This window comes from Labeo rohita, chromosome 24, assembly GCF_022985175.1.
Source record: "Labeo rohita strain BAU-BD-2019 chromosome 24, IGBB_LRoh.1.0, whole genome shotgun sequence".
NCBI classification, from domain to species: domain Eukaryota; kingdom Metazoa; phylum Chordata; class Actinopteri; order Cypriniformes; family Cyprinidae; genus Labeo; species Labeo rohita.
In genome coordinates this window covers 12036995-12062099 of record NC_066892.1, presented here as the reverse complement: position 1 = coordinate 12062099, position 25105 = coordinate 12036995, and the positions used below count along the sequence as shown (strand labels likewise).

At 36.7% G+C, this 25105-nt stretch overlaps 1 protein-coding gene across 1 annotated transcript in view; it reads left to right on the top strand.

Annotated features, from left to right (window-relative positions):
- pola1 (polymerase (DNA directed), alpha 1) overlaps positions 1-25105 on the top strand; it is a 58714-nt gene that overhangs the window by 10342 nt on the left and 23267 nt on the right. Inside the window, 8 exon segments of the mRNA XM_051098744.1 lie at positions 13348-13380; positions 13485-13577; positions 13756-13961; positions 14067-14199; positions 15168-15299; positions 15391-15565; positions 18804-18985; positions 22655-22786. Coding sequence (XP_050954701.1) covers positions 13348-13380; positions 13485-13577; positions 13756-13961; positions 14067-14199; positions 15168-15299; positions 15391-15565; positions 18804-18985; positions 22655-22786 — 1086 coding nt within the window.

Below are 25105 nucleotides of genomic sequence, written 5' to 3'. Positions count from 1 at the left end.
CAAACGGCGACACATTCACGCTCATACCCCTCTCCCTTCTCCCACTGTGCCGCTGGGCGGTGTGGGGCATTGTTTGAAATGTGGGGGGGAACCAATAATTACAATCTCTTTGCATTAGCCCCAGCATTCAACACACAGGTTTTCACAGCCTAGTTTGTTACAAGAAAAGCTACCGAAAGAACCAATAAATTCAATGAAGGAAAAAAAGGAAAGCTTGCAACGTTGATTTTTACATTTGAAAATTCAGTTTTGCAGTGTTTAAGCCACTTCACTGGAGTCCGTCAATATTAATATGCGATTCTTCATTTCTGCGAGCCCAGCTTGACTCAACAACCTTAATTACTTTGATTAGTCTTATTGTGATACATATTCCTCATTGTCAACCAGCATGATGCCAAACTGTACGCTTAGATGTTTTGGTCGAGATCAATGGAAAATGTAAGGGGGAACGGTAGCAACAAATACTCACACATACTTGCTTTACGTTGACCCTGACATTAGTGGCGTGATTTGAATGCTCCTGTATTCAGTTGCCATTTATATTTTGATTGAGTGGCTTCTTTATCTGTCGAGAACCGTGTTAGCGATACGCATCGGTGTTGCGGATGTCGTTTTTTCCATGGCGAGAAAGATGCTTGATTTGGCCCCCGTTCGGATGCCCTCCTGAGCTTCTCGTCTTTCCTGATTGGCCTACGGTAAGGGGATCTGGACAAGCCCCCGGTGATTCTCAGCATGTTGAAATATGCAGGTTCTCAGAGCCGTGATGGAGATGACGGCTGTTTGGCACCGGCGTCTGAGGTATTCGGTCCGTTGCAAACTTTTAAGAGGGCAAGAAGTCAAAGAGGCAATTTTCTTTTCGTCTTCTGGCAGTGCCAGACACGCAGAACGTGGATCGTAACCGTTGTCTAATTTGACAATTGGGTTTTACGATCGTCAAACACTAAATCCTGTCAGTCAGATGGTGCGTTGGCTTCTTCTTCTGATGGATGGGCTGCTGTCCGCACCGTCATTGTTTTGGGATAAGAATGACAGGCGCTCTGCTTTTAATAGAGTTAACTAATACTTTCTGAGAAGCTTGCTTAGTGCTAACCTGCCATAGGGGTGTAAATTCAGGAAGCAGGTGTTGTAAAGTGGGTGGAAGTGTGGAGGTGCTGCAAGGGAGAAAGTTTTGAGCTTTATATGCTGTTTGCTTTGAGTGAATGAATGTGGACGGTTTCTTAAAGCAGGGGTATCATCACTTTTTTGTCATCTTAAAATATAAAAGCGAGTATGCATATTTCCATTTATTCTGTGTAAGCAAAAGTGTTTCCTATAAACCCTATTGTAATTGTTAGAATGGTCACAAATCAGCGATCTTCACGTGAAACTGATTGTGTAGACCAAACTGTAAGTTGTTGAGACTTGAAACTTGGAGGAATGGTAGTACTCACAAGGTCTACAATGTGACCAAGGCTCACCCCAATCGGCCTGAGGGGGGCGCTACAGCAAACAAAAGTACGAATTGCACATAACTGGAAATTTCTGGGGTACTTTGCATTTTTTTTTTTTGAAAAACCTACTTTTGCAAACTAGTCCTAGGTTTTTCATCCAAACAGAGCCAAACCTGTGTAGAAAGATTCTTTGGAGAGTGAATATCAATAATTATCAATAAAATAAAGTCGAACTTTTGACTTGCGTCACAAAGGGACACCAAAATGTTCGAAAGGGGCAGGGCCACTTTTAGTAAAATAACTATAACTCCTGAATGGAATGAGATATCTTTGCCAAACTCAGAACATTTATGTAAGAGTCTTATGTGGAATCTGAGGTCACAGGACAGAATTTGTGGAGCTTGGCCACTTGGTGGTACTATTAGAGGGGAAAAACAAAAAAAATGGTTATAACTGCGCAACCATCTGTCCTTTAAACACTTGGTCCTGAATGCCACAAGTGTCTATAAGGACATTTGCGTATCTCAAAAAGCATGACCGCCCTTGTACAACTAATATTAAGCACCGGTTATACAAGGTTAACGGAAACCAATCGGAATTAAATTTGGTGGCCCCAAAGGTCTGAGAGAAATTTGGAAATTTGGCCACTGGGGGCGATATCGTATTTTCCAGGGGCGTAAATGATGTACGTCGTGCAGTTGTTGATGTTGTTTTTGCACATACGCACAATAGTTGTATCATGCAGTAGAACTAGGTTGTTTAGAAAAGGGGCCTGTCCAAATTTACCCCAAATCCTATAAAGCCTAAAAGAAAACTAAAAGTCTTAAATGTTTAAAAACCTAAAATGTCTATGGTAAATTACCTGGATTTACCAAAAATGCTTTTTAAATCATTGTTTTAGGTGGTTATAGGCTTGCTAAGTAATGCCTTTTTCATATGTGCTTAAATGCCTTAGTGTTTGAACCCCGTGCTATATAAAAAAAAAAATATTTATGTATCTTTATCTTGTATAGGTTTAAAACGATTAATCTTGAGTTTAGACCAGTCTTTAGAAATTTAAATTGGAAGTATGAATTCATGTCAAATTTATAAAATAAGTAAATTAAAAAAATAATTAAATAAATAAACCTTTGAAAATCCTAGTCATTTTTTTCAGAATCCAACATCTTTTTTGTGAAAATATGTTTGATTTTTTTTTTTAGTTTGTTTTAATTTTTAAGTACTTATGGCTTAATATAAGCAAAGGATGTCTCTTACTGAAATATGTAGTAGAAAACCCATGAAAAATTTACATTATTTTAAAAAATCCGCATCGTTTTATGGATATTTTGGACTATGGGGTGCGACCATTATTTCGATGACGTCAAATGGTTGCACTCGATGAGATACTTTTGCTACTTGCTACTCAGAAAGTAGGATGTAAACATGCAGACACTTGCCGTGATGCCGCAGCCACTGAAGGAGTTTCGCAGCGTGTATTTCAGTGGCGTTTAGACTCCTTATGGGGAACAATCAATGATATGACGTTTGGTTTAAGCCTATGCTTATATCCATCGCCACCTGTAAGCTCTTCCAGTAGCTGTGGTCATCATATCAGTATTTTATTTTCAGAGTTGTGTTGCAGTAAAAATAGCAACAGGTAGCGCCAGTAGCTCATCGAGTGCAAACATTTGACATCGTCGAAATAATGGCGCCCCCCCCATAGTCCAAAAGATGTATAAAACAATGTGGATTTTATAAATAACATAAATCTTTTATGCGTTTTCTACTACTTATTTCAGTTTCAGTTCATAGTTTGTTATATTAAGCCATACCCGTCTTGACTGATTCATTTTGAATCAACTGGAATTTATTAAAACTAGCTTAAGCCACTGTGATTTAGCTCATTTTGCTGTATGACAATTTGGGGAAATCCCCCCGTAGGCCGGTTAGTAAGAGCCGTGTGCGTTTAGCCTTTACCAGCGCTTGTGAAGTGACGTTCTTTGGCCCTTGACCTTTCCAGGGAAACATTTGTTCTGGTGCGAACCCTGTACTCCCCTGGTATGAGATGCATGCCATGGAATAGGCGTTTAGGGTTTCATGCTGAGGGGTCCGTCCTGATTGATGTGCCTAAATTTTATTTTCAGCTCTTTGTGCGGCAGCCAGTGTGAAAAGCGGAGCTTCAGCTGTGGAGCTGGGGAGGGGGTTTGGGTCCGGGGTTAATCGAGTGATGTTTACAACTTCTGTCGCTACGGACTGCTGATGGTTCTGGAACGTTAGTTAGCCTGACCTCTCACCCTGCCTCGCCGCCAAGCGCCGGACTCCTCTTTACCTAGTTTGGACGAGTTTAGAAAGGTAAAACAAAACGTATTATGCTGTCAAGGATGCCATGTGCCATGAATTCTTCAGATCTCGAATGGCTGTCGGGTGAGTTAGGTGTCATCTGGGTAAACATTGTTTCCTTGCTGCTCTCTCAGACAACACGTCCAGTTGTCCGAATCACAACGGTCATTTTTAACCTTCCCAGAATAAGATGTAAGTGCCCTCCTCCCCCGTTGTAGGCATTGTTGCACGCACCGTTTGACCCTGTGGTCTTTTTGGTTGGGGATTTGCTCCTGATATCACTGGACTTAACAAATAGTCACAGGGCCCAAAGCATATTTTTGGATTTGGGCGCGAGATGCAGTCGGCCTCGTGTAGCTTCACGTTCCTCGCACAAGTTCCTTCAAGAGCTTTGCACCTTTTAATTTAGGCTGGCGTTGTGAGTGAGGTGTTATTCTTAACTAATGCCTTCTTCAGACGCTTTTAATATTGTGTTTGATTTAATGATGCACATTTGCTGCCCGTTTCCACATTTAGCTTCAGTTTAGCTCTAATGTAATAGTCATATTTCTCTGAGATACTGGTATTATTGTTGTTAATAAATAGGTGGGAAGAATCATGTTGCCCTGCATGTGTTGAGGTGTCACTCAATTTTCCAATGATGTAGTTCAGTAAACTGTAGCCCACAGTGTTGAGTTACACCACAGCCTCCTGTGGGAATAAAGCAGAATAGCTTGTTGATACTCAATTAGAGTAAACATAATAGCTGCATCCATCATCCTTTATTTTGAGCCCCCCCAAAATGCCTATTTACGGGGGAAAATAATAATAATACTAGCAATTGTTGTTGTGATTATTATGATTAATTTACCCCCGGTTTCACAGACAAGGCTTAAACCTAGTCCCAGACTAAAAAACGTAAGTCTGAGCTGTTTCAACTGAAAGAAACTTGCACTGATTGATCTTAAAATATATCAGTGCCTTTGTTTTGCCTCAAGATGGACACCAGTAATGTGTTTTTTGTTTTTTGTTTTTTTTTTCTAAAGCACTTTTATAAAAAACTCAGATTCACTGTTCTCAACTTTTTTCTTGGGTGTGTCGATCAATCAGCAACATACATTTAAGTAAAGGATCCACACTTGCTCAATCTTTTTGATAATTTACAATTTATTATTTAGCAACAGAGCTTTACTTATGTAAAGCACTTTTATAAAAATGATTTAAATGTCCTAATTGAACTATGGCGTAATCCTGGCTTAGTCTAAACCCTGTCTGTGAAACCAGGCCTTAGTGGTTTATTTTTAGTTTACTTAAACAATAGTGTGATATTTTTATATATATATGTGTAAATGAAGAGTTCATTTGCAAAAACAACTTTTTAACAATAAAAAAAATCTTGATTTTTTTCATTGTGCATTCCAGTTAATCTCAATCAAACTCCAGTTGGGTTGTTTTAAGTAAAAATAACAAAAAAAAATAAAAATAAAAAAATAATACAGCTAACTAACATAAAAAAAAAAAAAAACTTGATTTTTGTAATTAAAAAAACTGAGTTTTTGCAAATAAATTCTTCATATATAAGAAGTATAAATTCTCACATAAAAAAAATCTTAAAATTCTGGGTGATTTTATATTATAGTTTATTTTATTTGTTTTATTAAATTGAGTATGAGTTAAACTAAATGAAATTGGTATGTTCCCTTGGCAATTAGCTGAAAAAAAAAAAAAAAAAAAAAAAAAACTTACTATATAAGTTTGTTTTAAGGTTATAGTGTAATATATTATTTATATATAATTTTTTTTATTTATTCGCTCCAATTTGGTTACGTTTTACAGTAGGTTCATTTAACATTAATGTATGAACTAACATGAATGAACAATGAACAATACATTTATTACACTATTTATTAATCTTTGTTAATGTTAGTTAAATTCAGTCGTTTATTTTTTGTTCCTGTTACTTCAGTGCATTAACTAATGTTAACAAACACAATCTGTGATAAGTGCTGTATAACTAAGATTAATAAATGCTGTAAGTACTGTTCATTGTTAGATTATGTTAGCTAATGTAACTAAATATGTTAACTAATTAACCTTATTGTAAAGTGTTACCTAATTTTTTTAATGCTTTTAGTTTTAGTTAACTATAGTAACTCTGCTGTCAACCGGCCTGAAATGTTCTCACACTGGATATAAAAGTCTTATAGCCCGTGTCGGGTTATTTGTGCCGTATGAGAAAATAGAGTACATCAGTGTGTAACTGTATGTGTCAGCTCAAGCTCATAATTCAGAAACAAGATCTAATAAATTTTGTTGGGGAAATATTGATCAGAGGTATTATGTTGGGGTTTGGGAAGGGGACGCTGTGCTCTTTTTAGTGGGATATTTTACCTTCAGTTCTAAATGCCAGGCTGCCCGCTGAAGTGATTTCAGGCGGTCGTATTAAATCAGAGAGAGGATTTGCAGCGATATTTTACCCCTTAGAGCTCTGACCTCATGTGATTTGCCCCGTTTGCTTCCACTAGGCTTGTGCAGAATGTGCACGCACCTGTGTTGCATAAATGTCTCTTTATAAATGACTGTCATTGTTTTGGTGTTTTTGTGCGTTTGCTTTAGATAATGATTTTGCACATTGTCAGAGAGATGACTCTGTTATGCAGCCATCTACCTAAAAAATATGTTCGCATGCTACGAGGGCAATTCATTTTTGCGCGTCCCACTGTGGTTTAAATCTGCCTGTGTGTGTACGCGTGTGTTTTAGATCCTCTGGACAGAGGATAGAGAGATGACAGCGGACGTATTTCACCCTGACAGTGCAGTGTGGCTGTTGCTATTTCAGTCAGAGGACTGTCATCCTCAAAATGCTTTTCAGCAGGACGCTTTTCAAAACAATCGTCACCAGATACTTTCTTTTACAAGGTTTCTGTACCGCTCCAGGGCTTAAAATGCCTGCTATGATGTGCACCGAAGCCAACAGAAGGCCAGATGCCCCCAGCGAGCAAATGGCACCACGGGGCAGCAGGAATGAACTGTTTACGAGAGCAGTAGACTTCGTTTTTTCTCTATAACCATTCCGCCGCCCGCTTGAAATGGCTGGGAAGAGATAAATGAATGTGTTAATGACAGACCTGTCGATTGGGGCAAAAGAGATGAGGGCCTTATGGGTAGGCGGGGGCCAAGTGCTCCTGTCCTGTCAGTCACTGCGATCTGAGCCAGTTGTTTCAGTTCATGGGTTGTATTTTAACACCATTTTAACTTTAGGATGCACTGCTTGGTATTGCTCTCCATTAAGTTATTATTGGAGTCAATTTGGAGTAATATGCATTTGGAATTACTTTACTCCTGTAAAGTGATTGAAATTGAATATTAAAATACGTTAAGACTTAATTTAATCCATCAGCATGTAATTAGGTTACTAAAAGTATGTTTTAATATTTTTCTTATTTATTAATGTAATGTTCTCTTTGACTTTACATTGCATTTAAGTGGAGAACAAATGCAGTTCATTAGTAACATCAAAGAAGCAACTAAGTGAAAAATAAGGAGTGTTTACTGATGCGTCAAGGAAGAACAATTAGTCAGGCGTTTTTGCTCAGATGTGTGTGTGACAGAGGCATTAGTGATCTGATGGTAGGCTCCATAATGACCCTCTGCTGACTCTTTGTCATGTCACGCTCCAGATGTGTCCCCAGGCTTGTGACGGAGAGGGTCCGGTCCTCTTTTCCGTCTTCCTAACGGGCGGCTTTTGCTCCGTCACAGCCGCTAATTCACTAAGCCTTGTAATTACAGTCCACTTTTGTCACGTCTGCCCACAGTCAGACAGGGAGCTGAGAAAAGGCTAAATGGGGCACTGTTGGCTGCCCGGACAAAAGTACAGAATGTCGAAAACATTTACAGAAGAGTTAGCGCTGTCTGTGGGGTTTTTTTGTGTTTCCTGCACTGCTATTCAGGGAGAGGGACATGGCTAAAAAAAAGTGACATTTTTACTCATTGGTGAGCTTGTGGTGTTAATTGAATGTAATGAACTAAATGGACTGGGGATCCAAAAAAACCTAAGGCTATATTTTGCATCTTCGCTGACACAGTAAAAACAAACACACTATTGTTGGAAGGTTTGAGGTCAGTACTATTTTGTTTTTGTTTTTGTTTTTGTTTTGTTTGCTTTTTAAATTAATTAGTGCTGTCAAAATCAGCATGTTAACGCAGGTGATTAATTTTTTTTTAGTTTAACGGCGTTAAAAATATTTAATGCAATTAAAGCAGGAGTGGGGCTACTCACAGCTGCAGCTTCTGTCTCTTGTTGTTTTTTTTTTTTTTTTTTTCCCTCTTGACAAAATTTGTTTTAGTCTCAATGTTAGTCTCAAACGGGAGAATTTTCAGACGCGCACTCCAACTTCAGCGCCAGGCGCTAGTCAAACGAGCACGGGAAAGGTTAGTAAAAACAAATTTACCTGTCCTGTCAACCGTTATACTGTGCTTGTAGCAGGCGCACTTCAATTGCACTGTAGCCTGTATCATTTAATATTAAAGCGTGAATGCAACTACAATTATGCGTGTCGGATCCACGTCATGTTCAGCAGCGGCAGCTCTTAGAGTAATAGCAGCCAAAAAAACTAATAACACAGACGCTGTGATGTCTGTTAATCAAAGAACAAAAGGAAAAGTCTGTAACTTTTGTAGCTTTAAGGACTCATCTATATTTAATTTAGTATGTAGCGTTTTATAACTTTATTCAATTTCTGTATATTTCCTACTTGCTGAAGGACACGGATAAATAATGGGTTTATGTGAAGATTGGTTTAAGTTCACTTAAATTAGAAGTTATTTATTAAAGTCTAGTAAATGTTAAAATTGATAGCTCTCAATTATACTGTAAGGTTGAATGGCTATAGTCAGTGGTTAAATATTAGGGAAAGAATAATTTCTTAGACATCAGTAATATTGGTATTAGAGATACTCACCTTCAGTCTTTTTTTTTTTTTTTTTTTTTTATTTATTTATTTATTTTTTTTACATATAATGTATACTGTATGTTGTTTCCACGTTAATTTGAAGATTGAATGTAAAATTATTGCAATATAAACTTATTTAAAAATGTAATTTTAGGTATGACTAGTTGCAATTAATCAGTTAATTTGAGAAAAAAAAATTATAACTTTTTTTTATTCAGCATTAATGCATTAAAAGAGACAAAGACATTTATTATTTTTCAAACAACTTAACAAATTAGCATAAAGACTGGAGTGATGACTACTGAAAATCTTTGCCTTCACAGGAATAAATTACTTTTTAACGTATTGTAAAATAGAAATTTTATTATAAATTCTCAATATCACAGCTGTTACAGTAATTTTGATCAAATATATGTAGTCTTGGTCAGCATTAGGAACTTCTTTCAAAAATTTTATGTGTATGTATGCATATAAATGTAAATGTGACCCTGGACCACAAAATCAGTCATAAGTAGCAAGGGTAAATTTGTAGCAATAGCCAACAATACATTTTTTTTTTTGGGGTCAAAATTTTTCTTTTATGCCAAAAATCATTAGGATATTAAGTAAAGATCATGTTCCATGAATTCATTTTGTAAATATCCCACCGTAAATATATCAACTTAATTTCTGATTAATATGCATATGCATTGCTTTGTATGTATGTAATATGTATGAGCAATATCACATGCGTAGCAGTATATTTGATGTATAAACAAGTCCATTATTTATAAAATTACAGTCAGTTATAGGCGTCCACTATGACACTCGTTGTCAGAAATGTATGGACCCCTTTATGAAGTTTGTTTGTTAGATATTTGTTCATGAATTTCAGGGCCTAGTGAAATTGGTAAATTTTTAGTTTTTTTTTTCCCTTAAAATATTTTAAAAGATAAAATAGTTTTAATATAGTATGCAATGAAATGTCATTTATTGTAAAAACGGTTCAGGTCTGAATAGGTTTATTTTCATGGGTTTCAGAGGAAAACCCATGCTGGCAGGACATCTTTGGACTCCGATGTCACAGGCTCTGTCCCTTCTGTATGTTTACCCTCAGATGTGTTGGTCGGCATGTGTTTTAAGACGAGCTGCCTCCACTCTCATATCTGAGCTATAGTCAAATGACTTGTCTTTCAGCTCTATGGCCACCCTCCAGTCTTTTTTTGTTGTCATAATACACCGACATACAGTACAGTGGCCATGGAAACATACAAACATAATCTAACTCATCACTGTAGCCTATTTTCCTCTCTGTCTTGCTTTTTTCCTGGTGCCGCTCTCCATTTCTCCGACTGCGTCAGCATTAGCGGTACGACTAAATGAGCTGTGTAATACAGTATACAGTTGCATTGCTAAGTAGCTGTAACTTTATGGCTCCCTGTGAAGTAAACTCGCACCTGCTCAAGGTCAGAAACACTCTCACACAGACAAACAGATGGTGTATCAATTTAAGTGTGGGCTCTAAGGGTACCGCTGGAGAGCCGGGTGCGAAGCACAGACAGAGGACTAGAGCCATCACAGCCTTCTGTGAAGTCTCTATGATCCCACCTAGCGTTCACCGAGATGAATTGTGCATTATATTTAGTGGTGTTTGCTATGCCGCGTATTAGTACTGTTGTTCATACGTAGAGTTATGGATTTCAACAAACCCTTAACCCTAATATTAAATGTCAAATGCGGTTGCTTTTTGAAGACTTACAGACTTATAATTTTTACCTAGTAAATGCCTGAAGGCACACCAACAGCAAACCGCACATAACAGATGTTTAATCCTGCTTAATTAGTTGTGTGTTTCTGTGTGTTTTGGGGTGACCTTGGCTATGTTGGTTAATGCCGACAGCTATTTTGTTATTACTCAGACCTGACCTCCTACTTCCCTCTGGGAGGCATGTTACACCTCATAAAGCATGCTTAAGTCCTGCTCCAGTTTCAAGGAGTGGAGCTTCCCGTGCTCTGAAATAGCCTCGTCCTTGTCCCTTTGAGGGCTTGGGTTTGGCTATGATGTTTGTATGTGTGTGTGTGCTGGGGGGCATGAATCCTGGTGTCTTGCTCGATTGCTGTTGACAGGCTGCAGTGTGTCCCTGTCTCTTTGAGGCCTCAGATTAGCGCCCCTTATTTCCCTGCCGAAACCCCCACCTGTCCGAGTCCCTCTCCCATAGAGGTCACCCTGCATGCCAGCACAGCGGCTGTGGGGTGTATGTTTAAGGCTGGACACCCTGAGTAAACAGTCGCTGTTATTATGACACTTCAGATATGTACAGTCTCTCTGTCTACCTGTTAGTTTCTGCATTGGGTCTGTGGGACAGATTTATCACCTTGTTTATCATTTGAGGCCATTTGCAAAGAGTTTCAAAAGTAAAGAGGTGAAATTACTATGGTTTAATGCAAAGGAATATTCTTTTATAAATCAGATTTTGATCATATTCCGGTTATGTTTCATGTAAGGCAAAATTCAGGTTTTGAGAATTCCAATTATGACACTTATATGCCTGTATTCCTTTACTATGTTCAAAACAGCAAAAAGTAATTATGGGTGTTAGGAGTCAGCGTGAAAGTCTTTTTGATTTCCGTTTTATTCATTTGTTTTATCTTTCTGTAATAAAACAAATTAACTGCCTTTTAAAAATGTAGAGCCTGTAAGATTTTTTTAAATCAATACTTCTCCAGCAAGGATATCTTAAATTAATCAAAAATGGCATTATAATAAAAACTAATCTCTTTCAAATAAATGCTTTATGCAATGCAAATAAATGTTTTATGACATTTATTTGAAATTTAAGCATAAACAGCATTTAATGCTTTTGAATGTGCTATTTATCAAAGAATCCTAAGAAATGTACTAAAGTTTTTAAAAAATTACTGTTCTACTGTATTTTACAATATTTTTGATCAAATAAATGCATAAGAGACTAAAACTTTTAAAACATTCAATTTGTTTAATTACAAGATTTCTTTATATTTTAGACCTTTTTCTTTATTTTTACACTACCAGTCAAAAGTTTTTAATATATTTTTTAAAGATTTCTCTTCTGCTCGCCAATCCTTTTATTTGATCGAAAATACAGCAAAAGCAGTAATATTGTGAAATGTTTTACTGTTTGTAATATCTGCTTTCTATTTGAATAGATTCAAAAAATTCAGCATCATTACTCCAGTCTTCAGTGTCACATGATCCTTCAGAATTATTTTTTTTCTAATATGCTGTTTTGCCGTTCAAGAAACATTATTATTATTATTATTATTATTATTATTATTTTAGGGTTCTTTGAGTAGAAAGATCCAAAGATCAGTTTTTATCTAAAATTAAAAAGCTTTTTAACATTATACACTATACCATTCAAAAGCTTGAAGTCAGTGTATATGTGTGTGTGTATATATACATACATATATATATATATATATATATATATATATATATATATATATATATATATATATATATATATATATATATAAATAATACTTTTATTTAGCAAGGATGCTTTAAAGTAATCAAAAGTGATGATAAAGACATTTATATATTTATCATCAAAGAAACCTGAAAAAATACTTAAAGAAAAAAAAAAAAAAAGATTTCAATCATAATAAGAATAATAATAATAATAATGTTTTTTGAACAGCAATCAGAATATTAGAATGATTTCTGAAGGATCATGTGGCTAGAGTAATGATGGTTAAAATTCAGCTTTGAAATCCCAGGAATAAATTACATTTGAAAATATATTCAAATAGAAAACAGTTATTTTAAGTAGTAAAAATATTTACAAATTTTGATGTTTTTGCTGTACTTTGAATCAAATAAATGGAGGCTTTTTGAAAGAGACCTCTTTCAAAAAACATTAAAAATCTTATTGTTAAAAAACTTTTGACTGGGAGTGTAACTTCAATATGGATTGTAATCAGAAAGTGATGTAAATACAGTCAATGGGAGCTGTTATTCAAACCTGTGGTTCCCAAATTAGCACCATGATTCTAACCACTAAGCCTTTTTTTTTTTTCCCCTTATTTAACCTCTGTTTATCTTTTGCCTCTTTTATGTATTCTTTTTTTTTTCCTTTTGCGCTACACTTCTACCTCCCTCCGTCTGCCCTTCATTTTTTCCTTTTGTCTGTCTCTTTATTTTTCTCTGACAGCTGTGGTTTACATGGGTCTCCCTCTGCAGCTGGACAACCCTCCCCTTCTCTCAGTCTCTCTCTCTTTTTCTCGTCATGCAGTCCAGTGGTGATTAAGACTATTAGTCCTTATAATGACTCTGCTGGTGTGTGGGTTTGGAGCCCCATTTCAGTGCAGCTAATAGACCTCTTAGCCAATTATCCTCCATTTAGAAGCAAATCACAGAGGCTTTTTCTCTCCCCCTTTGATAAATGTTGAATTACTGAATAGATTTGCTAATTAAATTCTTTGTGTGTTTTGCATGTGCGAGTCCTCATGTTCGTGTGTTTGAGTTTACGCATGTGCGCTTTTTTCCCCGTGGTATTTCTTGCTGATAAATGTATATTCGCCAAAGTGAGTGGGTTTGTTTGACGTTCCCGTTTGACCGATTTGAAACTGATATTGTTCTCCACTTGCTGTGTTTAGTGTTTATTGTGTTTCCCGAGTGACATGCGGTCTTTTGTCTCCCGCAGATTTTGATGCACACCAAAGAAATGGTGCAGAGGGTGAGTCATGATTGGTGTACGTTACAGTAATAATTAAGCGGCACTTGCCGTGTTTGTTATTTATAAGCCGTGCGTGGGTTTGACGGTTTACGGTTCTTTCTCAGATGAATCTGGAGGTCATATACGGGGATACCGACTCCATCATGATCAACACCAACAGCACCAATCTGGAGGAGGTCTTCAAATTAGGAAACAAGGTGAGGTTTTGGAAGAAAAAGGGAGGGGGTTTCTGCTTGTCTCACAGAAAAATGCATTATTGGATTTTTAAAGCTTGAATGAGTCTGACATTAATGATTGAGACATCACTAACAGTCAGGGGAGAATTAAACCACCCATTTAACAATTGAATAAATGTGTCTCTCTGTGTGTGTGTAGGTGAAAAGCGAGGTGAATAAACTCTATAAGCTTCTGGAGATTGACATAGACGGCGTGTTTAAGTCCCTTTTGCTGCTGAAGAAGAAGAAATACGCAGCACTGATGGTTGAGCCTCAGGGAGACGGCAAGTACACCACCAAACAAGAGCTCAAAGGCCTGGACATTGTGCGCAGAGACTGGTGTGACCTCGCTAAAGAGTGTGGCAAGTCAGTACACTGAATTACAGATAATTAGTAATGTACAAATCTTGATCTACTCCATATAGTCCATTGTAATAGAGATTTATATGATCCTTTTCTCCTTTCATCTAGTTATGTGATTGGTCAGATTCTGTCAGACCAGAATCGTGACACCATCGTAGAGAACATTCAGAAACATCTGATTGAGGTTGGAGAGAAGGTGGCCAATGGCAGTATCCCACTCAACATGTTTGAGATACACAAGGTAAAAAATTATAAACAGGCTGTTCACAGATTAGTTTAGCTATGTATAACAAAAATATCTACACTGCTTAATTGCTTTTGTTGTAAAATATTATTACAATTTAAGATGACACTTTTATATTAAAATGTAATTTATTCCTGTAATGGTAAAGCTGATATTTCAGCAGCCATTACTCCAGGCTTCAGTCAGGGTGTCTACGGGTCCTTAAGTCTTAAAATGTCTTTAAATAACGTTTTCCAAATAAAAGGCCTTAAAAAGACTTAAGTTTTAAATTCAGATTTGATGGGTCTTAAATATATTTGGTCACATTACAGCTAAAATGTATTCAGTCTGATGGACCTAATGTTCACACCCAGTTCATACAAAAATGAAAATTTTGTCATGAATTACTTGCCCTCATGTCATTCAATGTCATGTCAACCCGAAAGACTTTCGTTCATCTTTGAAACACAAATTAAGATATTTTTGATGAAATCTGAGAGTTTTCTGACCCTGCTTAGACAGAAACGCAACTACCACGTTTACGGTCCAGAAAGGTAGTGAGGACATTGTTAAAATAGTCCATGTGACATCAGTTTTTCAACCGTAATGTGATGAAGCTATGAGAATATTTTCTGTGTGCAAAGAAAAAAAAAATTATTCAACAATTTCTTTTCTTCTGTGTCAGTCTTTGCCAGGCGTTCACAAAAGTACCATATTTTAACAATGTCCTTACTACCTTTCTGGGTCTTGAATGTGTCAGTTGCGTTTGTCTATGCAGGGTCAGAAAGCTCTTAGATTTCATCAAAAATATCTTAATTTGTGTTCCCAAGATGAACGAAGGTCTTACAGATTTGGAACCACATGAGTGAGTAATAAATGTCTGAATTTTCATTTTTGTATGAGCTATCCCTTTAAGATAATGGTTTTCATGAAGTGTGTTCAAGGGAATAACCTGTTTTTTTGGGCGGGGGGGTTTCCCCTTTCAGTCACTGACAAAGGATCCTCAGGACTACCCTGACAAGAAGAGTCTCCCGCATGTCCATGTTGCCCTCTGGATCAACTCCCAGGGTGGAAAAAAGGTTAAAGCGGGTGACACTGTTTCTTATGTCATCTGTCAGGTGAGCAACCAGTGTATTTGTACTCCTGACTCTAAAAATTGTCAGTAAACCCACAGTAACCATCCCCGCTGTCTGTGCTTTTCTCTGTCAGGACGGTTCAAACCTGGCAGCCAGTCAGAGGGCATATGCCCTGGAACAGCTACAGAAACAGCCAGGACTTAACCTGGACACACAGTACTACCTGTCCCAGCAGGTGCACCCTGTGGTGGGCCGAATCTGTGAGCCTATCGAAGGCATTGATGCAGTGCTTATTGCTACATGGCTTGGTGAGAGTCCGTCTGGATCAGAATTTATTATATTTTGCCAGAAAAGAATCTGAACCAGTTTTTCCCTCTTTTTTTTGACACGAAGATCAGCATATCCACCTTAGTTTTCCTGTAAGAGCGAGGACGGCTGTTTGTAAATTAAATGTGTCTGGCTTCCGGTCTCACCCGCTTCTAGTTATTTTTAGCTGTACAAAATGGCTTGTTTTGTGGCTTGATATTGCAAACCATATTTTCTTACCATATTATTTTAATGTATTGTCTTAATTATGAACACAATGGTTTGTAGTGTAAACAGTTTTACCATTAACTGCACTTCGTTATGCTTTTAGTTATTTCCCTATGCTGACTTGTGAACCGGAAGTCTTAAGACATTACCCAAAAAAACGCTTACTTCCAAATTGAAAAATTAGGTGGATTTTTCCCAATACAGATCTTGGATTATTTGTGTAGTTTTTCCACTTCACTGTAAACTGATCTCTGAACACATCTAGACATACTAGTAATTTCAGGCATTTCTTTTTATTTAATAAAAATGTTAAATTTGAACTTAATTTATCTGACATTTGTGACCCTGGACTACAAAACCAGTCATAAGTAGCACAAGTATAAGTAAAGACCATGTTCCATGAAGATATTTTGTGAATAAAAACTTTACTAATGATTAGTAATATACATTAAGTAATATGCATTAACTTCACTTGGGCAACTTTAAAGGTGATTTTTTTTTTTTTTTTTTTTCTCCCCCTCAGATTCCAGATTTTCAAATAGTTGTATCTCAGCCAAATATTGTCATATCCTAACAAAAGCTTATTTGTTCTCAGCTTTCAGCTGATGTCTGAATGTGGTTTTGTGGTCCAGGATCACATTTTAAGTAGTTAACAGGCCATTAAGTAATATTCGTTTCTAATCTATTGTATTTTAAAATTAGTTTTTTGCTGCTTTACAATATTCTAAAAATCTCATAGTAATTTCACAGAAATCATTTTGAATGTTCAGATGGTTTGTAAACATTTTGGAACATTTAAAAATCTCAAGTGTGTATATTGTTTTCTTTTTCCTAGCAGCAGAGATCCCATTTACCCCCCAGATGGAAATGCAGTTTCTTTAAAAGTCTATGAACCCTGCCACTCTGTCTCCATGACAACAGACCCTGGTTGTTTGGTATCCTGCGGTCGGGTCCAAAACTCAGACACTAATTTAATCTATCCACCATGTCACCAGAACCAAGTCGCTGGTTTCCTTAATTACTTAACAATTAGCAACACATTTACGCTACGTTCGCTTCCAGAATATCCCGGTCAACTGCTTCTCACATGGTCATGTAAAACAGTCTCACAATACATTCTGTCCATTCCTAACTACGGTTCACACACCTCCCTGTTCCCTTGGCCGTGGATGTGTGTGACATGTCGCATGTTTACCTGTAGATGGCAGCAGCACTCGGGCCTCAGCGGGTTTGGATCCTCAGAGACGGTGGTTAATCCCCGAAGTCTCATAGTCAACACTTACTTATGTGCTCATTTATTCACTTAGCCAAATTACCCAGGGGGACGTAGGCTGTTTTTCCGTGCTCTAGTAGTGTTCGGTGTCACCTGGGGGGATTAAATGGAGATTCAGCTGCTGTCTCTTAATGATTTGATGATCTCAGCTGCCTGGGAAAAATCGGATAGCTGTGCTTTCTCTACCCCTCCTCTTTCCCCTTATTATGTTTCCAGTTTATTCTTATCGTTTGCTAGTCTCCCTCCTCTTGCCTCATGCAGCCGTGCCAACCTCTTTCTTTCTGTCCCTCTTTCCTCTTTTACCCCTCTTTCCATCACTGTCCATGCTTGTGTGGCGTTATCGCCAACACACCGGAAGTACATTTCAACCTTGAATGTCTCGAACTTGCACTGCTGACTTTTCTGTATTTACAGTTGAGGTCAAAAGTTTACATACACCTTGTGGAATTTGCAAAATGTTAACTATTTTACCAAAATAGGAGGGATCATACAAAATGCATGTTGTTGTTGTATAAGATATTTTACATAAAAGATGTTTACATATAGTCCACAAGAGAAAATAATAGTTGAATTTATAAAAACTGACCCTGTTTAAGTTTTCATACTTAAACTTTTCTTAATTCATTAATACTGTTACCAGAATGATTCACAGTGTTTTTTTTTTGTTGTTTTTTTTGTTTTTGTTTTTGTTTAGTGATGGTTGTTCACGAGTCCCTTGTTTGTCCTGAACAGTAAAACTGCCAGCTGTTCTTCAGAAAAATCCTTCAGGTCCCACAAATTCTTTTTTTCAGCATTTTTGTGTATTTAAACCCTTTCCAGCAATGACTGTATAATTTTTGAGATCCATCTTTTTGCACTGAGGACAACTGAGGGACTCATATGCAACTATTACCAAGGTTCAAATGCTCACTGATGCTCCAGAAGAAAATACAGTGCATGAAGGGGGGGGTAAACTTTTTGAATTAGAAGATCAGGGTAAATTTAACTTATTTAATCTTCTAGGAAACATGTAAGCATCTTCTGTAGCTTCTGAAGGACAGTACTAAATGGGAAAAATATGATTTTTAGGCAATATAAGAAAAATGTACACATCATCATTATGTTCAAAAGGTTTCACCCCCTCGGCTCTTAATGCATCATGTTTCCTTCTGGAGCATCAGTGAGCATTTGAAGCTTCTGTAATAGTTGCATACGAGTCCCTCAGTTGTCCTCAGTGTGAAAAGATACATCTCAAAATCATGCGGTCATTGTTGGAAAGGGTTCAAATACACAAAAATGCTGAAAAACCAAAGAATTTATGTGACTTGAAGGATTTTTCTGAAGAACAACAGGCAGTTTAACTGTTCAGGGCAAACAAGGGACTCTTGAACAACTGTCACTTAACAAAAAAACAGCTGTGAATCATTCGGGTAACAACACGGTATAAAGAATCAAGTGTATGTAAACTTTTGAACGGAGTCATTTTTATATATTCAACTATTATTTGTGGACTATATGTAAATGTCTTTTATATGAAATATCCTCTTCAGGTCAGTACTAAATAAAAAGTAACATGCATTTTGTATGATCCCTCTTATTTTGGTAAAATAATGAACACATTGCAGATTCTGCAAGGTGTATGTAAATTTTTGACCTCAACTGTATTTTCTTTGCTGTTTGATGATAAATGTGGAGCTTGTGGTTTAAGTGTTTTTAAAAAAAGAGAGATTTACTTAAACTTTTCTTTACTACTCATCCAGGGCTCGACCCAAGTCACTTCCGAGCTCAACAGCAGCATCAGCGTGAGGACGAAGCGGACAATTTTCTGGGTGCTCCCGCCCAGCTCACTGACGAAGAGCGCTACCGCGATTGCGAGAGGTTTACTTTCACTTGCCCTGACTGTGGTACCGAAAACATCTATGACAACGTGTTTGAAGGGGCGGTGAGTTATCAGCCCTCATATTCACATCCATTAGCAGACCTGATCTTATCAGTCAGCAAAATGCCAAGCGCTCCATCCCGATTCATGCGTTTCTCAGTGTTAAGTTGCGTCCTACCTTAACTTCCTGTTAAATATTGTGTAATGACAGGTAACAATAAATTTGAGCAGCGCAGGTGATTACTTCCTCTGCTTCAGGCTTTTACCGGCCTATTAATTTCAGAGCCACACACTTTATTTATAGAGGCTTGGCAGAGCTGGGCAGGGGGGAGAGAGAAAGGTTTTGCCGGGGTATATTCCTGGAGCTCTTCAGTACACAGGATGTCCGTCATACTCCAGGCCGAGGTCAGCGGGGGCTAGAGGAGCGTGTGTAATCTGCCTCTAATTAAGGGTCTGCACACACACATACTCATGCACAGCTTTCTCTTGTCCAAGACTCATAAAAAGTGACATTGACCGCCTCTCCACCAAGCTGATCTCTGTCCTCCTAGCTGTTTGGAGATTTTGCATGCTCCCAGCCAGGGAAGGTTAGGAATTCTGGGAAAAACTGGATGGCATTTATATGCACTATAACTTAGACATGTGTTATAAGCTCTAATGAACTTTAATCAGGATGCCATATTTAAACTGACATGAATGAAAACAAGGCTATGAATGTGCTACTGACGTATCAATAGATTGCACCATTTTCTTTTTTGTTTGGGTATGTTTTCCACAGGCTTTTTTTTTTTTTTAAGGAAACATGGGTTTTAGAGTGTGTGTTTCCTATAGGGTTGTGTTTTTTTCAGACACTGACCCCCAATGCCCAACTAAACAACCTTTCTTTCTTTCTTTCTTTTTCTTTCTTTCTTTCCTGATATTGCTTTCTTTACAGTACTGATCTTAGCTTAAGTTTTCCTCTGAAAACTGACACATTTTAACTAACATTTTTTGAAATTAATATACTATTTAGTTAATTACCATTACAATAAAATTTTAAAACTGTTACAGATATGTGTCTTCCAACCTCAACTACAATTGCAGTGTATCTTTTTTGTCTAATTAATATTAAGTATTAAAGTGAGTAACTTTATATAAAAAATTTTGTCTCCTACTGAAATATGTTGTAGAAAACCCATGAAAGACTTGCGTTATTTAAAAAAAATCCACATCATTTTATACGTATTTTGGACTGTGGGGGTACCATTATTATGATGACGTCAAATGGTTGCACTTTGTGAGCAACTAGCCCTCCCTGTTGCTATTTTTACTGCAACACAACTTAAAATAGTGATATGATGCCACTGTGTGCGGCTTTTGGTTGTAATATTTAGTCTGAGGGCACCAAGAGAAGAGATGTAAGTCTTCACAGCTTTCCTAGTGAGAATAAGAGGAGAAAATAAATGGAAGATGCCTGTGGACAATTAAAAATTCCTAAACAGCAGCATCTTTGTTCTCTCCTTTAGCCCTAATGCCTTTGAGGCTTTTAGTAGACCACAGCTACTAAAAGAGCTTACAAATGGCAGAGACAAGAAATGCTAGATGCCATCCTGGCAGGATGTAAACATGCTGACGCTTGCCATGACGCCGCAGCCACTGAAGGAGTTTCTCAGTGCAGATTTCACTCAATATCCAGCGCGTTTAGACTCAGTAGCTGTGGTCATCGTATCAGTATTTTATTTTCCTAGTTCTGTTGTGGTAAAAATAGCAACAAGATAGCGCCAGGAGCTCCCCGGGTGAAACCATTTCACGTCATCGAAATAATGGCACGCCCCATATTCCAAAATGTGTATTTATAAAAATAAAGCTACTGAAGGAGCTTACAAATAGCAGAGACAAGAAATGCTAGATGCCATCCTGACTGGATGTGAAAACATGCCGACGGTTGTCATGATGCCGCAGACACTGAAGAAGTTTCTTAGCGCAGATTTCACTTGATATTAGGGGCTGTTTAGACTCCTTGTGGGGAAAAATCAATAGTACAGCATTTGGTTCAAGCCTATGCTTGTATCTATCGCCACAAGCTTTCAGTAGCTGTGGTCATTGTATCAGTATTTTATTTTCTGAGTTGTGTTGCAGTAGAAATAGCAACAAGTAGCACCAGTAGCTCCCTGAGTGCAACCATTTCACGTCATCGAAATAATAGCACCCCCCATAGTCCAAAATATGTGTAAAGCTATGAGTTTTTTTTTTTTTTTTTTTTTTTTTTAATAACGTAAATTTTTCATGGGTTTTCTAGTACTCTGTGTAAAAAAAAAAAAAAAAAATCAACTTAAAATAATTTGTTACCCTGCAGCCTTAAAATTTTAAGTTTATTCAACTTGAAATGTTAAGTTGTACTAAGTGAAAACTTTGATATGTGTTGACTAAACAAACAATTGGGCTTGTTACCCAGCTGCCCTAAAATGAAATTGAATGAACTCAAATATCTAAGTTGTCACTTAGTACAACTTAACATTTTAAGTTGACTAAACATTTTTGAGTTGACTGAACTTGACATTTTAAGGCAGCCAGGTAACAAATTAAGTTGATTGTATGCCCGATTATAAATATTATGCCATAGTGCTACAGATTCTTTTTTTTAGCAGCGCAGGAAACACTAAAGCCTATGAACAGACTATACTTACCCTCACAGCCTTGTTTTCAAATTCAGCATGGCATTTGCCTGGACTAAGCTCTGTTGGCGTTTTTACAAATATCCACATCCAGTGTACACTGTAAAGCATGTGGTACCACGTGTATGTTATGTTGATGAATAAACAGCCTCGTTACATATACTCCCGATAAGGTATCTCCCATAATTAGGAGTACAGGATTATAGCGGAGCTCTGGTTAAAGGGAGTGCACTGATGAAAGGAAGGCTTGAAAGAGCAACCTTGACTCACAGTCACTGCAGATCGTTCTCTTATCAGAGCCGGCCGTGGAGAGAGGGAGGAGGACAACAGGAATGCAAACAAACGATACTACAGACGGTATTTGCATAGACACATGGTTCCCCCTTAAAGTGGCGCTCAGTGAGAGATGTAAAGATCATAAAAACGCTAATGGCTCACAGCGACTACCGGAGAGTGAATTGAACGCTGCTTCACCACCGCCGTACCATAAAAGCAAGAGTGATGTGTTTGTGTGAGACTGTGAGCTCAAGCAAGTGTGCTGAAGCATTAGCCGCACACACACACACACACTCGCTCCTTCGGCTTATTTGAGGCATAATGAGCGCCATAAACAGCTCTGCTAGTGCCCATGTGAGGTTAGATTGAAGGGATATCAGGCTACAGTAGTTTTTATCCACTGTTTAACTACAATTGTTGCCACTGTTTCTCAATAGGAGGTCTAGGGCCTTTTAGATGTAGAAAAGCTGGCAAAGCTTGCAAATCATCTACGCAGTATGGCATTTGTTACTTGCTGTCACCCAGATACACAGCTGAAAGCTTAATGCAGTGCTGTTTTTGCTCATGTATGTTTCTTTTCCCAACCTGGATACCCTAGAGCCTGGGTCCGAGGGCAGTGACATTATATCTTTAGTATGTTTGAATATCTAATAGGTTAGGTCTAATAGCCTTTAAAAGCTTTTTTGGGCAATGCCAGTCAACAGGATAAATGCCCTGATTATGTTGTTGTTTTTTTTTTGTGCGTGTGGGTTTGTGTGTCGTGATCAAATGCAGTGTTAAAAGTGAATTTATTTGTTTCCAGGGGAGCACCTTACAGCCCAGCTTGAAGAACTGCTGCCATATTCCCTGTCGGGGCCACCCAATTGAGCATACTGTCCAAATTAGCAACAAACTGCAACTGGACATTCGGCGCCACATCAGGAGATACTACAGTGTGAGTATTAATAAGTGCTTCTCGTAATGCACCACCCATGTGTGCCAGATTGGCCACTGCAGGTGTAGTGGATAATGTGTTGCATAATAAGGAGTTGTATAACTCATAAATATCTATTTGAGATACCAAGGGTTTTCTGTTTAGACATCTAACCTATCATGTTTGTGTTTGTTTGTTTCTTTCTTTGTTTTTACACTAATATTGGTCATCATATCTTGCAGGGTCAGAAATTATTTTCATAATCACCTTATTATAATCACCAAACTATGTTGTCTTCAATGTCAAATACTTACATTTACCCAATTACTTTAGAATTTTAAACAGTCTGTTGTTTTTGACAACAGTTTAAAATATTATCTAAATTATATATGTAAAAAACAAGCTCATAGGGCTGCAGTATTATGACAAAAGTCATTATTGTAGATTATTGCTTTTTATATTGTAATGATTTTAATATCAATATGGAAAACAATATAAAAACATTTTGTGTCTTTGTTTTGGTAATGTCAAATTCTGGCTTCACAGACATGCAGGTTCATGATGTTAGTCTTGTTTAGCGTACATTATGCAGAAACTCCCATTATAATCACTGAATCTCCAAAATTAATCTTTTAGTTATTTGCGTATCTTGACTGTGTTGTTTATGATGAGGGAATTCGCGAGCGTGTGCAATCAGCAAAACTTCGGCGTTTTCAATGCTGACTAATCTAAGTGCCTCTGATTGGCTAATGCATTCCTAAGTTTAACAGCATATGATTGGTTATAAGGCTCAACAGAGTGTAAAAGCAATCTGATGCAGTGTGAGTGAATCCAAATGTAGTTCTTTGAATCAACACTTCTAATTAATTTTCATTTTAACCGCAGCAGTCGTAATACATTGTTTAATAGTGCTGGGGCATTTTTTGTCTTTTTTGTTCAATTTTCTGGCATTCTTGCCACAAGCCCTCATTAATTTCAGACGCTAGTGCACTACCAGTCAAACGTTTTTGAACAGTAAGATTTGTAATGTTGTGGGGTTTTTTTTTTTTTTTTTTTTTTTTTTTTTTTTTTAAAAAGACTCTTCTGCTCCACGAAGCCTGCATTTATTTAATCCAAAGTACAGCAAAAACTGTAAAATTGAAATTTTTACTATTTAAAATAACTCCTTTCTATTTGAATATATTTTAAAATGTAATTTATTTCTGTTATTTTAAAGCTGAATTTTTAGCATCATTAGTTCAGTCACATGATACTTCAGAAATCATTCTAATATTCTGATTTGCTGATAAAAAAAACATTTATTATTATTATTATTATTATTATTATTATTATTATTATTATTATTATGTTGAACCGAATATAATATTTTCAGGGTTTTTTTTTTTTTTTTTATGAAAAAGTTCTTCTGAGATTTCTATGTAACATCACAGAAGAGGTTGTAGAGGTGAACTGAGGTTTTGAATGGAATAGTGTATAATGTTACGAAAGCTTTCATAATGATGCTGAAAATTTAGCTTTGATCACAGGAATAAATTATGTTTTTAAGATGTTTGCAAACAGAAAGCAGTTAGTTTAAATGGTAAAAATATTTCACAATATTACTGCTTTTGCTGTATTTTGGATCCAGTAAATGCAGGCTTGGTGAGCAGAAAAGAATTCTTCAAAAAAAAAACATTAAAAATCTTACAGTTCAAAAACTTTTGACTGGTAGTGTATATACTCTGCAAAAAATGTTAAAATAACCCAGTGCTTGATGAAATGTACGGCAACTGGGTTGTTTTGACCCAGCAGTTAGGTTAAATGTTTAACCCAGCCTTCTGGGTAGTTTTATGTAACTGAACTACTGTTTAAAAATTACTGTGTTGCTTAAAATGAACCCAAAATAGGTTGGAAATGAACATTTATTAATGTGTTCAATAAATGAACATTTGTTAGTAAGCTAAATAAATAATAATGAAATTTTTTTTTTTTTTTTTTTTTTTTCAAATGACTCATTAATAAATATTCACCCATTGATTATTGCTGATGCCTCTAGTAATTATGTCTGATTTTTATATATATAATATAGTAATAATCGCATGATCACTAGATCACAATGTTAAAAATGTATTAAAATGGTTGAAAAATATTATTATATAATTTGACAAATCAGAGTTTCAGAATCAGTTTTCAACTACATTATACTACATTAAAATGATTAGTATTTTGATGCCAATCAAAAACAGTATACACAATGAAAATCATTGCCAACAAACCTCTAATAACTAACTCAAAATGTTAAACCACCTTCTCCTGTTTCCCACAACACTGCAAATCATGAAAAAAAAAAAACCAAATTGA